The sequence below is a fragment of the Carassius carassius genome, chromosome 14, assembly GCF_963082965.1.
Source record: "Carassius carassius chromosome 14, fCarCar2.1, whole genome shotgun sequence".
In the NCBI taxonomy this organism is placed as follows: Eukaryota; Metazoa; Chordata; class Actinopteri; order Cypriniformes; family Cyprinidae; genus Carassius; species Carassius carassius.
The window spans coordinates 32,209,433-32,223,274 of NC_081768.1; the positions used below are offsets into that span (position 1 = coordinate 32,209,433).

Here is a 13,842-nt window from a genome sequence, read left to right on the forward strand (position 1 = left end):
ATGATTTTAACTCAAACACATAGAGTCTATAATCCATAATAACACTTCCTCCAGTGAAAAAGTGCATCTGCTGTTGTCTCTCACAGATTAGTTTAGATCTGTTTAAACGCTGCTTGATCTGTGCAGATTTCTCTCCTGATTCAGACCAGAACACTTTTTCACTGGAGGAAGTGTTATTATGGATTATAGACTCTATATATTTGAGTTAAAATCATCTTAATGCTGGATGTGTTTCATCATTTGTCTTCTCCAGATGTTCACTGATGGACTGGAGTGTTGTGGATTATTGTGATGTTTTTATCAGACTCTCATTCTGACGGCACCCATTCACTGCAGAGCATCCATTGATAAGACACTGATGCAATGCTACATTTCTCCAAACCTGATGAAGACGCACACTCATCCTGATCCTGGATGGCCCACATATCATCTAGTCTTGAGTTGTGGGTGAACAGCTTCTTTAAGTGTGTGTGTTTTCCCAGATCTCGAGAGACGAGGCGATTAATAAGATCCGTCTGGAGGCAGAGGAGCGCATCAGAGGTGTGTGTTGTTCCTCAGCCGTTATGAGTGTGTGTGTGTTTGTGTGTGTGCGGTGTGTAACTGCTGTGGTATCTCTAGAGCGCTTCCCTCAGTCCGAATCGTTCGAGGTGGTGGAGGCCTTCAACAGCGTCTCCAGAGAGGTCTTCAGGAACCTGGTTCTCGATGAATACAGACGGTAACTCACACTCATCTCTGTGTTCCAGTGTTGACAGACGTACAGACACAACAACAGCCAGAGCGTGTGGATTATGAGAGTAAATGAATGAACCGTTCTGTCTCACACACACGTCAGGCTCACGCTGCTGTATGCGCTTCACTATCCCAGAAACAGAAATATATTACTATAATGCTTCTGTACAATAACAATATTATTAATATTATTTGTAAGGAATATCATTTAACCCAAATATTTTTAATCCACGATTTAATATCAAACATCAGTTTTGTCATGCATAATTTTATTTGACCAAAATAAAAAAGTTTGTTATAAATGAATTGTTATATAGACCTATTATGTTATATTTTAAGTTTTATTTACTAATTTTATTAGGATTTTTCATGATAAATTTGCATTAAATCATAAAACACTAAATAAATAACATGGAAAACAGAATTTATGGAAAAATAAAATTAATTAAATTAAAAGTTGGCTTGAAAGAATTAATGGGGGGGGGCAAGTTGTTAACATGCATTCAAAGTCTAACAAACACGTGGAAAGCAGTTCCTTCCATAATAATGGAAAAAATACATATTCATAATATTTCTGGCCATATCACCCAGACTCCAATTTAGAATTTTATCATGAAAAGTGCTGAAAATTAAAAGAAAGGGTAAAAGAATAAAATACAGATTACTTATTTCAATATGCACATACCACATATGAACAAGTCTTGCTAAGATTGACCACAGAATGAACAGAATCCGGATGTGTCAGTATGAGGATCGTACTGACAGCACTGTGATCATGTGACAGCTGTGACGGCAGAGATCTGACGTCTCTGCGCAGTATTTCCTGTGAGGTGGACGTGTTCAAGCCGCTCCACGGCTCGGCTCTGTTTCAGAGGGGTCAGACACAGGTCAGCGCTCACTCTCTCTCTCTCGCTCTCTGTCGTCTTCATCTGATGTGTCTGTCTTCTGCTTCATGTGTGGTCTGATGCTCGTCTGAACAGGTGCTGTGCTCCGTCACCTTCGACTCGCTGGAGTCCAGCATGAAGACAGACGTGATCACCACCGCGCTCAGGTCAGTCCTCTCTCACACACACACACACACACACACACACACACACTCATCAGCTCGTAACTACAACCAGCGAAGTGACTGTTAATGAGAGAGTCGAGTCCTTAAATCAACCGGTTCCTCTCAAATGCTAATTAATGTAGCCTGAAGTGACAGAATCAGTTTGTTCTGGTTTTGTCTTGACAGAGCTACATGGAGTCTGGTGTCAGTAACCTGTTGTTTATTGTATATTTGCGATGGATAAACAGCTCTCTTGTCAGGCATATGTTATTAATACAGAAACTCATTCAATTAATTCAATTCCATGTTTATTATTTAAAAACGTTCTGATGATATCTCCGGCCCACATCTCTTCAGATCACATAATTAAGTGGATCATTAATACAGTATATAGTCATCCTCTGTAGAGAAAAGTAAGGCCAGTGGTGAGTCCGGCCGATCTTGACACTGGTGGAAGTGAAGTGAGCTGTAAGTGTTGACTAGTGCAGGTTTGACTGTTTGTTTTCTTCTAGTGGAGTCAAAGACAAGAACTTCATGCTGCACTATGAGGTGAGTGAGGTTTACTCTGCATGTTTCGCTCTGACTGTACAGTTCTCCTTCATTCACTGAGCGCTTCTTTCAGTTTCCACCGTATGCCACCAATGAGATCGGGAAGGTGGGAGGAATCAACCGGCGAGAGCTGGGTCACGGTGAGTGTGAGAGGCTCATCTCCGTCCCCTCCGAGTGTCGGCGCGGTCTCATGTGTGTGTGTGTGTGTGTGTGTGTGTGTGTGTGTGTTCAGGGGCGCTGGCGGAGAAGGCGCTGAGGCCCGTGGTTCCTCCAGATTTCCCCTTCACCATCCGTGTCACGTCTGAGGTGCTGGAGTCCAACGGTGGGTGTCTCTCTGCGCTCGGCGTCTGAGGAGCTGGACTCATGAGCTCACACTCTGTCTCTGTTCTGTGTCCACAGGATCGTCCTCCATGGCCTCGGTGTGCGGCGGCAGTCTGGCGCTCATGGACGCAGGTATCCTCATGTGACCGCAGAACTGTCCTACTGCTGCCCTGAGCTGTTTGACTGAACACACCCATCAGTAGTGCGCTTTAAGTGCACTACTGAGTGGGGAAGTCGTGGCCTGGTGGTTAGAGAATCGGACTCCCAATCGAAGGGTTGTGGGTTCGAGTCCCGGGCCGGCAGGAATTGTGGGTGGGGGGAGTGCATGTACAGTTCTCTCTCCACCTTCAACACCACGACTTAGGTGCCCTTGAGCAAGGCATCGAACCCCCAGCTGCTCCCCGGGCGCCGCAGCATAAATGATGAACACTGCTCTGGGTGTGTGTTCACAGTGTGTGTGTGTGTGTGTTCACTGCTCTGTGTGTGTGCACTTCGGATGGGTTAAATGCAGAGCACAAATTCTGAGTATGGGTCACCATACTTGGCCGAATGTCACTTCACCTTCACCTTCACCTTCACCTTAATAAGAATAATACCTTTATTTTATATAGCAGCACCTTCCTGCAAACTCAAGATCGCTTTACAATATCAAAACTGATCAACATGACCGCAGATGAACAAAATACAGATGAACCAAACGATGCTGAGGAATCAACAGCTGACCGGTAGTGTGAGGACTGGAGAGTGAATGTGAATCAGATCAGAAATATATGAGCGGCGAGACCATGAACACAATGAAGTCTGTGTAGGACGAGAGTAACTTGAGTAACGCAAGCAGAACCCTAGCTGCAGAGTTCTGGATATACTGGAGCTTATTCAATGTTGTGTTTGCTAGACCATAAAAAAGAGAATTACAGGAAGTGATGAAGGCATGATCCAGTGTCTCAGCATCCTGGATATTTAAGAAGGGAAGTGAACTAGCGATGTTACGGAGGTGAAAGAAGGCAGATTTAGAGAGAGAAGAAATGTGAGGTAGAGGACTCAAAGATTATACACAGGTTTTTAACAGTGGAAGGTCGACCCAAGATCCAAGCAATGTTAACATTGTCAGCACAGAAAGGAGCAATATTTTTTGATGAACCAACAAGAAGTAGATCTGTTTATCAGAGTTGAGTCTGAGAAGGTTACTGGTCATCCACACATTTCTATCATGTATACAAGCTGATAAGGAGTTGGTGGGAAAAGGAGAGTTGTGTTAGAGCTGGGTGTCATCTGTATTGCAGTGGAAGTTGCAATGTTACCTGAAGGAAGCATGTAGAAGATGAAGAGTAAAGGACCCAGAACAGAGCCCTGGGGAACACCGTGATAGGCCGGAGCAGTAGAGGATTAGGGGACAGTGATTTAATGAGCAGAGAGTCATCAGATTAGATCACTGAGAGAGATTGTGTCAGAAGCAGAGGAAAGATCTAACAGAATTACACTGCTAATGGAGCCTGAGTCAGTGGCCAGAACCTGAAGAAGTGCTGTGGAGTGTGTGGAAACCTCTGTCTAACACGGACAGCTTGATATAGAGCAGGAACAACAGAGAACTTAATAAAGAGTGGCACACAAGACAAGCTTGGAAATTTAATTCAAATAAGATATAAGGTAATTAATTGGCTAAGGAAGATACTAAGGATACTTGTAAAGAAACGAACAAAAACTAAGACAGCCAGTCAACCATCAACTTTCCCTACGTGATGCAAACAGCATGGGAGTCAGTCCTTTCCAGAATGTGTGGATAGAGATGTGTGTGTGTCGGCTAGTTAACAACCAGAGAGAAGGTTGCTTTCCTCATGAGTGTCCGAGTTCTCCGTCCAGCAAAAGTGTGGGTGTAGTTTTAGTCCATAACGCTTCTCTTCCCGTCTGAGATCACACTGATCACATACAGTCGTGGCCAAAAGTTTTGAGAATTACATAAATATTGGAAATTGGAGAAGTTGCTGCTTAAGTTTTTATAATAGCAATTTGCATATACTCCAGAATGTTATGAATTGCATAGTCCTTCTTTGCCATGAAAATGAACTTAATCCCAAAAAAACCTTTCCACTGCATTTCATTGCTGTCATTAAAGGACCTGCTGAGATCATTTCAGTAATCGTCTTGTTAACTCAGGTGAGAATGTTGACGAGCACAAGGCTGGAGATCATTATGTCAGGCTGATTGGGTTAGAATGGCAGACTTGACATGTTAAAAGGAGGGTGATGCTTGAAATCATTGTTCTTCCATTGTTAACCATGGTGACCTGCAAAGAAACGCGTGCAGCCATCATTGCGTTGCATAAAAATGGCTTCACAGGCAAGGATATTGTGGCTACTAAGATTGCACCTAAATCAACAATTTATAGGATCATCAAGAACTTCAAGGAAAGAGGTTCAATTCTTGTAAAGAAGGCTTCAGGGCATCCAAGAAAGTCCAGCAAGCGCCAGGATGGTCTCTTAAAGAGGATTCAGCTGCGGGATCGGAGTGCCACCAGTGCAGAGCTTGCTCAGGAATGGCAGCAGGCAGGTGTGAGCGCATCTGCACGCACAGTGAGGACAATACTTCTGGAAGATGGCCTGGTGTCAAGAAGGGCAGCAAAGAAGCCACTTCTCTCCAAAAAAAACATCAGGGACAGATTGATCTTCTGCAGAAAGTATAGTGAATGGACTGCTGAGGACTGGGGCAAAGTCATATTCTCCGATGAAGCCCCTTTCCGATTGTTTGGGGCATCTGGAAAAAGGCTTGTCCGGAGAAGAAAAGGTGAGTGCTACCATCAGTCCTGTGTCATGCCAACAGTAAAGCATCCTGACACCATTCATGTGTGGTGTTGCTTCTCATCCAAGGGAGTGGGCTCACTCACAATTCTGCCCCAAAAACACAGCCATGAATAAAGAATGGTACCAAAACACCCTCCAACAGCAACTTCTTCCAACAATCCAACAACAGTTTGGTGAAGAACAATGCATTTTCCAGCACGATGGAGCACCGTGCCATAAGGCAAAAGTGATAACTAAGTGGCTTGGGGACCAGATTGTTGAAATTTTGGGTCCATGGCCTGGAAACTCCCCAGATCTTAATCCCATTGAGAACTTGTGGTCAATCCTCAAGAGGCGGGTGGACAAACAAAAACCCACTAATTCTGACAAACTCCAAGAAGTGATTATGAAAGAATGGGTTGCTATCAGTCAGGATTTGGCCCAGAGGTTGATTGAGAGCATGCCCAGTCGAATTGCAGAGGTCCTGAAAAAGAAGGGCCAACACTGCAAATACTGACTCTTGGCATAAATGTCATGTAATTGTCGATAAAAGCCTTTGAAACGTATGAAGTGCTTGTAATTATATTTCAGTACATCACAGAAACAACTGAAACAAAGATCTAAAAGCAGTTTAGCTGCAAACTTTTTGAAAACTAATATTTATGTAATTCTCAAAACTTTTGGCCACGACTGTACATGCACAGGTGAGAGACATCATCTGACCACTGTTAACTGGTCAGTCATTATTATACATGATTAAATATGTCTGTTCGCAAGCTGACCAATATCTGCTGAATGCAGTATCTTTTTCCGAATCGTTCCGTTAAGCCTGTACAATAGTAAATCTAATATTGCTGATTGTCTATTAACTTTATCCTCCATTCTAGGTTTCAAAAAACCCTAAAATGTAAAAGATGTCCTGGTTCGGCTCATGTGATGACGAGCAGGTGTTTGTGTCCAGGTGTGCCCATCTCCTCAGCTGTGGCCGGAGTCGCCATCGGCCTCATATCTAAAGCCCACCCTGAGAAAGCGTCAGAGATCCAGGACTACAGACTCCTGACTGATATCCTGGTAGGTGCTCCAGCATCTGTTCCCGAGCGTTAGCTGAGCGTGTGTTCATTCCTCTGCTCTCTAATCAAGGGAATAGAGGACTACAACGGAGACATGGACTTCAAGATGGCAGGCAGCAGTAAAGGGATCACGGCTCTGCAGGTAACACACACTCCTGTGCTCCGTCTGTGTGTGTTCGCAAGAGAGAGAACCATATTATCAGCATCCAGATGTCTCGATATCATCATGGTCACATGAAACAATAGGTCTACTGGGCAAAAATTGTAGCTTTTAAAAACTAGTTTTGGTGATTTATTCTTTGGCACAGTGTCTGTCAGACGAACTCAAACTGATCTGCTACATCTGTTCAAGTCTGTTTCTCTGCGTGTTTCAAAGTGAAGCACACACTTGGTTCAGATGATCAGCCTGTGATCTGGTGTTTTCTGTGTCAAAACGGCTTCGTTCTCACTGAATAATGCAGTCAACTCCTTTATTTGACATGCTGTGAGTTTAGTGTGTGTTTAAGAACACACCAAACAACAGTTCTGTTCACAGTTCACTAGATTTGTAGTTTTAACTTCTAAATAAAAGTGCAGTATGAATTGCAGTCAGCTAGTGGTTTAAACGCAGTCCACATTCACAATATCTCTCTAAAGTGTAGAAGTATTGTGATTTCCCTGCTGTAGTGTGAAGAAAAAATAAAATACCTATGAAATATTTGTTTTCATTTATTTTACAGTGCAGTTGTTTTACAACCCATGGCTATCACTACCATTGTAGTTATTATTATTCTATTCTGATTAGTTTGTCTTCCTCAGACCCCAGTGTGAGTGTGATTTAGACTGAGACTGTTGATCACAAATAAAATTCACTGACTTCTGACTTAAGTCTTCCTAAAGACACATGGCTTTCAGCTCTTCATTTTGAACTCAAAGTGCACTAGATAGAATAATTTAACTTTAAAATGTACGAAATTCTTCATTTGTCTTTGTCAATAAATATCCAGTAGTGCTGTTCTTATATGGTGAGATGTTGATGTCTCCCACAGGCTGATGTTAAAGTCCAGGGGCTTCCTCTGAAGATCGTGATGGAGGCCATACAGCAGGCCACAGGTACTGGTCACTCCTCGAGCATCTCCTGACCTGCACCACGAGTGTGTGACCTGACGCTTGCTGTTTCCTTTCAGTGGCCAAACGGGAGATTTTAGGCATCATGAACAAGGTCATCTCTAAAGCCAGGAGCTCCAGGAAAGAGAACGGCCCGCTCGTTGGTATGATGAGTTCCTCCTCGTGTGGTTTCTGCTGCAGTCTTGTTTTTCTGATCCTGACCTGAACTCGTCTCCACAGAGAACATCAAAGTGCCTCTATCTAGAAGAGCTCTGTTCGTGGGTCCAGGAGGATTCAATCTGCGCAGACTGCAGGCTCAGACAGGTCTGTGTGTGTGTGTGTGTGTGTGAGAGTCAGTGTGGGTGTGTGTGTGTGTGAGTCAGTGTGTGTGTGTGATGAAGCTCTGCTCTTGCTCTCTGGCAGGTGTGACCATCTCTCAGGTGGACGAGGAGACGTTCTCTGTGTTTGCTCCGACACCCGGGGCCATGAGTGAAGCGCAGGAGTGGATCCGATCCGTCTGCAGAGATGATGTGAGTGTGATGATCAGACTCTGATGGGGTCTCGGGGTCAGACTCCGATGGAGTCTTGGGGTCTGACTCTGATGGAGTCTCGGGGTCAGACTCTGATGGAGTCTCAGGGGGGGTCTGACTCCGATGGAGTCTCGGGGTCAGACTCTGATGGAGTCTCAGGGGGGGTCAGACTCTGATGGGGTCTCAGGGGGGGTCAGACTCTGATGGGGTCTCGGGGTCAGACTCCGATGGAGTCTCAGGGGGGGTCAGACTCTGATGGGGTCTCGGGGTCAGACTCCGATGGAGTCTCGGGGGGTCTGACTCCGATGGAGACTCGGGATCAGACTCCGATGGAGACTCGGGATCAGACTCCGATGGAGTCTCGGGGTCAGACTCCGATGGAGTCTCGGGGTCAGACTCTGATGAAGTCTCAGGGGGGGTCAGACTCTGATGGAGTCCCAGGGGGGGTCAGACTCAGATGGAGTCCCAGGGGGGGTCAGACTCAGATGGGGTCTCGGGGTCAGACTCTGATGGAGTCCCAGGGGGGGTCTGACTCCGATGGAGTCTCGGGGTCAGACTCCGATGAAGTCTCAGGGGGGGTCTGACTCCGATGGAGTCTCGGGGTCAGACTCCGATGGAGTCTCGGGGTCAGACTCTGATGAAGTCTCAGGGGGGGTCTGACTCCGATGGAGTCTCGGGGTCAGACTCCGATGGAGTCTCGGGGTCAGACTCAGATGGAGTCCCAGGGGGGGTCAGACTCAGATGGGGTCTCGGGGTCAGACTCCGTTGGAGTCTCGGGGGGTCAGACTCCGATGGAGTCTCGGGGTCAGACTCCGATGGAGTCTCGGGGTCAGACTCTGATGAAGTCTCAGGGGGGGTCTGACTCCGATGGAGTCTCGGGGTCAGACTCCGATGGAGTCTCGGGGTCAGACTCCGATGGAGTCTCGGGGTCAAACTCTGATGGAGTCTCAGGGGGGTCAAACTCTGATGGAGTCTCAGGGGGGTCAGACTCTGATGGAGTCCCAGGGGGGGTCAGACTCAGATGGGGTCTCGGGGTCAGACTCCGATGGAGTCTCGGGGTCAGACTCCGATGGAGTCTCGGGGGGGGGTCTGACTCCGATGGAGTCTCGGGGGGGTCTGACCCCGATGGAGTCTCGGGGTCTCGGGGTCAGACACCGATGGAGTCTCGGGGTAAGACTCGGATGGAGTCTCGGGGTCAGACCCGGATGGAGTCTCGGGGTCAGACCCGGATGGAGACTCGGGGTCAGACCCCGATGGAGACTCGGGGTCAGACCCCGATGGAGTCTCGTGGTCGGACCCCGATGGAGTCTCGGGGTCGGACCCCGATGGAGTCTCGGGGTCGGACTCCGATGGAGTCTCGGCGGGGTCAGACTCTAACGCCTGTCTTCTGTTTTGCAGCAGGAGCAACAGCTGGAGTTCGGAGCCGTGTATACAGCCACCATCACAGAGATCAGGTGGAGTCTAGCCAACACCACACATCTCCACACCTCATCCTTCAGATAGCGCTAATAAACTGGCTCTCAGGTCATCCGAGATGCAGAGTCCTAAGAAAAAAGCTTTTTAGCTGAAACCGTTTTCCTTGGTTATCCATAGAATCAAGTCAGCAGCTACTAGTGATGGAAAGTTCGATTCTTTTCCGCGAACCAGTTCTTACGGACGGTTCGATTCAATAAACCGGTTGAAAAAACCGGTTCACCGGTTCTTTTACGTTCGACGTAATGACGTCATTAGTGATGGCGTAATGGCGTCACGTTTATCAAACATTCAAATATATTAAGTCAGTAAGCATAACTTTAGTCAGTTAAAAACCTCATAATCATGAAATGTTTACAATTAAGTTTTGCAACAATGCACCAAAATACAGTAACAGCAATAATGTGCATAAGAGGATTTAAGTCTTGAAGATATAAAATAAATAAATTAGGTGTCATCAGCGCAGAAACCATGATCCACTTACTATACATAATCCATTGCGATGTATTTGTTATTAAATGAACTTACGTTTCGCCAGATTGCCCTTCATTCAACCCCTCGGTTTACCCGCGCTCATAACATTAGCACAGAATCAGTTCAGAATCAATCACCAAAAGAATCAGTTCGGTTCAGACGCTCTGTGTGTCAGTCGGCTTCACGCTGAATCACGCATGTGCATTATCATCAGCTCCTCGGTTCTCGAATTGGACGCGTCCGAAAGAAACAGTTTTCGGTTCAGTGTACTGGTGATCCGAAAACTGATGCAACCGGTTCTTGACTCGAGAACTGCTCCAGCAGAGGGCGTGTTCGTTCGTTATCTGGCTCGGCTCGGTGTTCATCTTAATCTTCAGTTCTCTCTTCACAGCAGTTCAGTCAGTGTACTGTTTGAGTGCATGCATTACTCCGGGATATTGGTTTATTCTGACTCAGAGGGAGTGTCAGTCACGTTAAAAAAGTTAACAGCTTAAGTAATTTGTGGATTAATGCTTATTAGAGACGCGAACCGTTTCAAATGATTCAGTTCAATTTGGTGAACTGGTTCAACCGGTTCACTAAGAAGAACCGGTTAAATTGAACGATTCGTTCACGAATCGGACATCACTAGCAGCTACCTGTCTTTGAGAATAAAAAAAGGCAACACAAAATCAATACTCGTGGCTCTTACATTACATTTAATTATTAAGCAGATGCTTTTTACAAATGAGGACAATAGAAGCAATCAAAATCAACAAAAGAGCAATGATACACAAGTGCTATAACTAGTCTCAGTTAGCTTAACACAGAATACATAGCAAGGGCTTTTTAATCATATAATAAATAAAAAGAAAACAGATACAATAGAGCAAGCTAGTTTTTTTTTTCTTTTTTTTTTTTTTTAAGAAATCAAGCAGTTAGTAAATTAACCGATGGAAAGTCTAAAAGGTTTTTTTTTTATTGAAGTTTTATGAAGCAATACGATCAGTCTGTTTAAGAAACCAAACATTATTTACAACATTATTACCTGTGATCCAGAGCTTCAGGCGAATTGGGAAATGCTATTATTTTTCAACAAAATGGTTATTACCAACAGTTTGATTTAATGAAGTGTTTCAGTTCACTAGTTAATTAACATAATCACAATCAGAAAGAGCTTTATTACCAAGGGTTCACACACACATGGAGTTTGTCTTGGTGTCAGGAGCTTCCAGTACAGAAAGTTCAGACATAGTGCAAACATACTTATAATTACAGTAATAAAACACTAATAATAAAGACCTCACTTCATAAGCCCTCAGTATATCATCAGGAGCCATGGGAATTCATTTTGAGTTCCTGGTCAGCTGTGTATGAATCACCAAGGAGCACCATTTCAGCTTAATATCTTCTTAACCGTTCTACTGAAGAAAAAAGTCGTCTCTAAAGAAATAATCTCTGTTGCAGTGACACACTGTACTATGTGGTCAAAAAAAAACTATAATTTGCATTTATTTTAATGTATTGCAGTTGAAAAACAAGTGATTTTAAGATGTTAAAATGTGATCTGCAATGAAAGATAACTCATTTGGCTATATACTGCTCATAGAGCGAGGGAGTATTGAACCGAGTTGGGCAGCTCTTAGAGTGACAGCAGTCTAATATTCCTGCTGTCTGTCACTCATGTTTATGAAAACCTCTCACTGCTTTTGACTAAAGCACTTTTGTAACTTTAATAAGAAGAAATATATATTAAATCAGAGGCTGACCGTAGTGTTAGGACTTTACTGAAGTACATTAAAAAGTGTCTGTACTTTTTAGACTGTTTTTCTTTTACTTCATTCCATTCCAAAGCATAATGTTGTTCTTTTTACTGCACTACATTTAATAAATAAGTGTTTTTTTGTTGTTGTTGTTGTTGTTACATTTAATACTCAAGAAACTTTAATATGTAGTACTTTAAAGTAAAACTTTTAATTACTTTTACCTGAGTGCACTTTTCTAATTTAATATTAAACAATATTTAACATGAAACGTAGTGCAGTAAATGTACAATATAATGCTTTGGCATGTTGTGAAGTAAAGTTTTCTAAAGAAAAACACTGATGAAGTACAGACACTTGAAAAGTACTTTACAAATACTTGACTCTGTGTTTAAGTTACACAGTGAAGAACATGCAGTGTTTTTATAGATTTATACAATGTATGTAGCATATCTTATTTGGTCTACTGTAGTATTTTTGGCCTGTCGCTTGTAATTAGTTTCTTATTCTTAATCGCTGACTGTTTACTTAATTTAGTATTTGCTTTTTTTAAATTGACACAGGTGACAAGAATTATGAAATTTGTATGGCACCAAAAACTGTTGTTCTCCTGAAGACTTATTGAGTGGTGTGTGTGAGCAGTGCAGTGACTGGTGTGTGATGTCAGATAGTGTTAATGTGAGTGTGTGTTCCAGGGACATCGGTGTGATGGTGAAGCTCTATCCCAACATGAGCGCTGTGCTCCTGCACAACTCCCAGCTGGACCACAAGCGGGTGAGCACCTGTCCTCCTGACCTCTGACCCCGCTCCGCTCTGGTTCTGAAGCTCTTGTGTGTGTGTGTGTGTGTTCCAGATCAAGCACCCCAGCGCTCTGGGACTGGAGGTCGGCCAGCAGATCCAGGTGCAGTGGAAGCCGCCGCAGTGTGTGCTCTCCGAGCTCTGCAGGGGTCTTCATGAGTGTGTTCTGTTCTCTCAGGTCAAGTACTTCGGCCGTGACCCCACAGACGGCAGGATGAGGCTGTCTCGTAAGGTGCTGCAGTCTCCAGCGGCGGCGGCGGTGAGGAGTCTGAGCGACAGACACAGCATCTCTATAGGAGCGTCCGGAGAGCAGAGCCCCGACTCATAGAGCACCTCACCCTGTCTTTTATAATAAATGCTATTATTACATACATTGTCCTCACTGAAACAGCTTGAGCTTTTGCGTTACACAGAACCAGTGTGAATGTGTTCATAGTCATGCAGATTTTGTAGAAAAGAGAAATTGACAAAAGCAACTGACGGTGTTCTTTGCAAAGCATCATGGGATTCTGTGCTGATCATCCTCATGTTTATGGGTTGTGTCCTTACAATCTGGCAAGTACAATTAAAAATGTATATTTATATTAAAAAAATGAGCTGAAATCAGACCTAACGTTGCCTGTGACGCATACGGAAACGTGTATCATCATATCGTACATTATTACTGCACAGTATCTGTCTTTAAAGGACATTATAATTAAATATTGGACCTCACTGTTGTGCTCTATAGTACAGTTACTACAGTCAAATAATAATAGTACTCTGATATCTGGATATTCCCTTATGAATATTAACCATTGTTTTAGTACAAATAAAACCTCTGTAACCACAAATGAACCATTGTTCCCTTTGGAGAAAGGTGTCTGGACCTGGCGTTAACGCTGATTATTTGTTCGGTGCGGTGGGGGATGACCATGAACTTGACGAGGCGATGTCCCTAACGCTTTCTGAGATTTGCGTTTGAAGGCATAGCGTATCAGTTCAAGGAGATGCCGTTTGGGCTAGCACTGGCACCGCGTACATTTACGAAATGTGTGGACCCTTTCCCCACTGAGAGCGAGGGGAATACACTTAGTGAAGTATTTGGACGATTGGCTGGTCTTGATGACCCTTCACCGTGGTTATATAAAAAACATGGTCCCCAGTACATGTAACTAAATTACGTAATTTTATTACAAAATTAAGTTTAATCTGTTACAGTTACTGGGGAAAATGTGTAGTTAAATCAGTTACATAAGAATATGT

The 13,842-nt window shown here is 44.1% G+C and overlaps 1 protein-coding gene across 2 annotated transcripts in view; it reads left to right on the forward strand.

Moving 5' to 3' along the window:
- The window catches only part of LOC132157514 (polyribonucleotide nucleotidyltransferase 1, mitochondrial), a 28,206-nt gene extending 15,240 nt beyond the window's left edge, over positions 1-12,966 (forward strand). The window contains exons 11-28 of one of the 2 annotated variants that reach the window (XM_059566883.1): positions 483-540; positions 619-715; positions 1,514-1,616; positions 1,710-1,780; positions 2,290-2,326; positions 2,400-2,466; positions 2,559-2,648; positions 2,726-2,779; positions 6,386-6,495; positions 6,565-6,636; positions 7,523-7,586; positions 7,661-7,744; positions 7,821-7,904; positions 8,004-8,110; positions 9,512-9,564; positions 12,495-12,573; positions 12,653-12,700; positions 12,776-12,966. In XM_059566883.1, coding sequence (XP_059422866.1) covers positions 483-540; positions 619-715; positions 1,514-1,616; positions 1,710-1,780; positions 2,290-2,326; positions 2,400-2,466; positions 2,559-2,648; positions 2,726-2,779; positions 6,386-6,495; positions 6,565-6,636; positions 7,523-7,586; positions 7,661-7,744; positions 7,821-7,904; positions 8,004-8,110; positions 9,512-9,564; positions 12,495-12,573; positions 12,653-12,700; positions 12,776-12,925 — 1,428 coding nt within the window. In that variant the 3' untranslated portion in view covers positions 12,926-12,966. Of the gene's footprint in view, positions 1-482; positions 541-618; positions 716-1,513; positions 1,617-1,709; positions 1,781-2,289; positions 2,327-2,399; positions 2,467-2,558; positions 2,649-2,725; positions 2,780-6,385; positions 6,496-6,564; positions 6,637-7,522; positions 7,587-7,660; positions 7,745-7,820; positions 7,905-8,003; positions 8,111-9,508; positions 9,565-12,494; positions 12,574-12,652; positions 12,701-12,775 lie in introns of both variants that reach the window. The other variant, XM_059566882.1, reaches the window with a different exon arrangement.
- Positions 12,967-13,842: the final 876 nt, after the last annotated feature.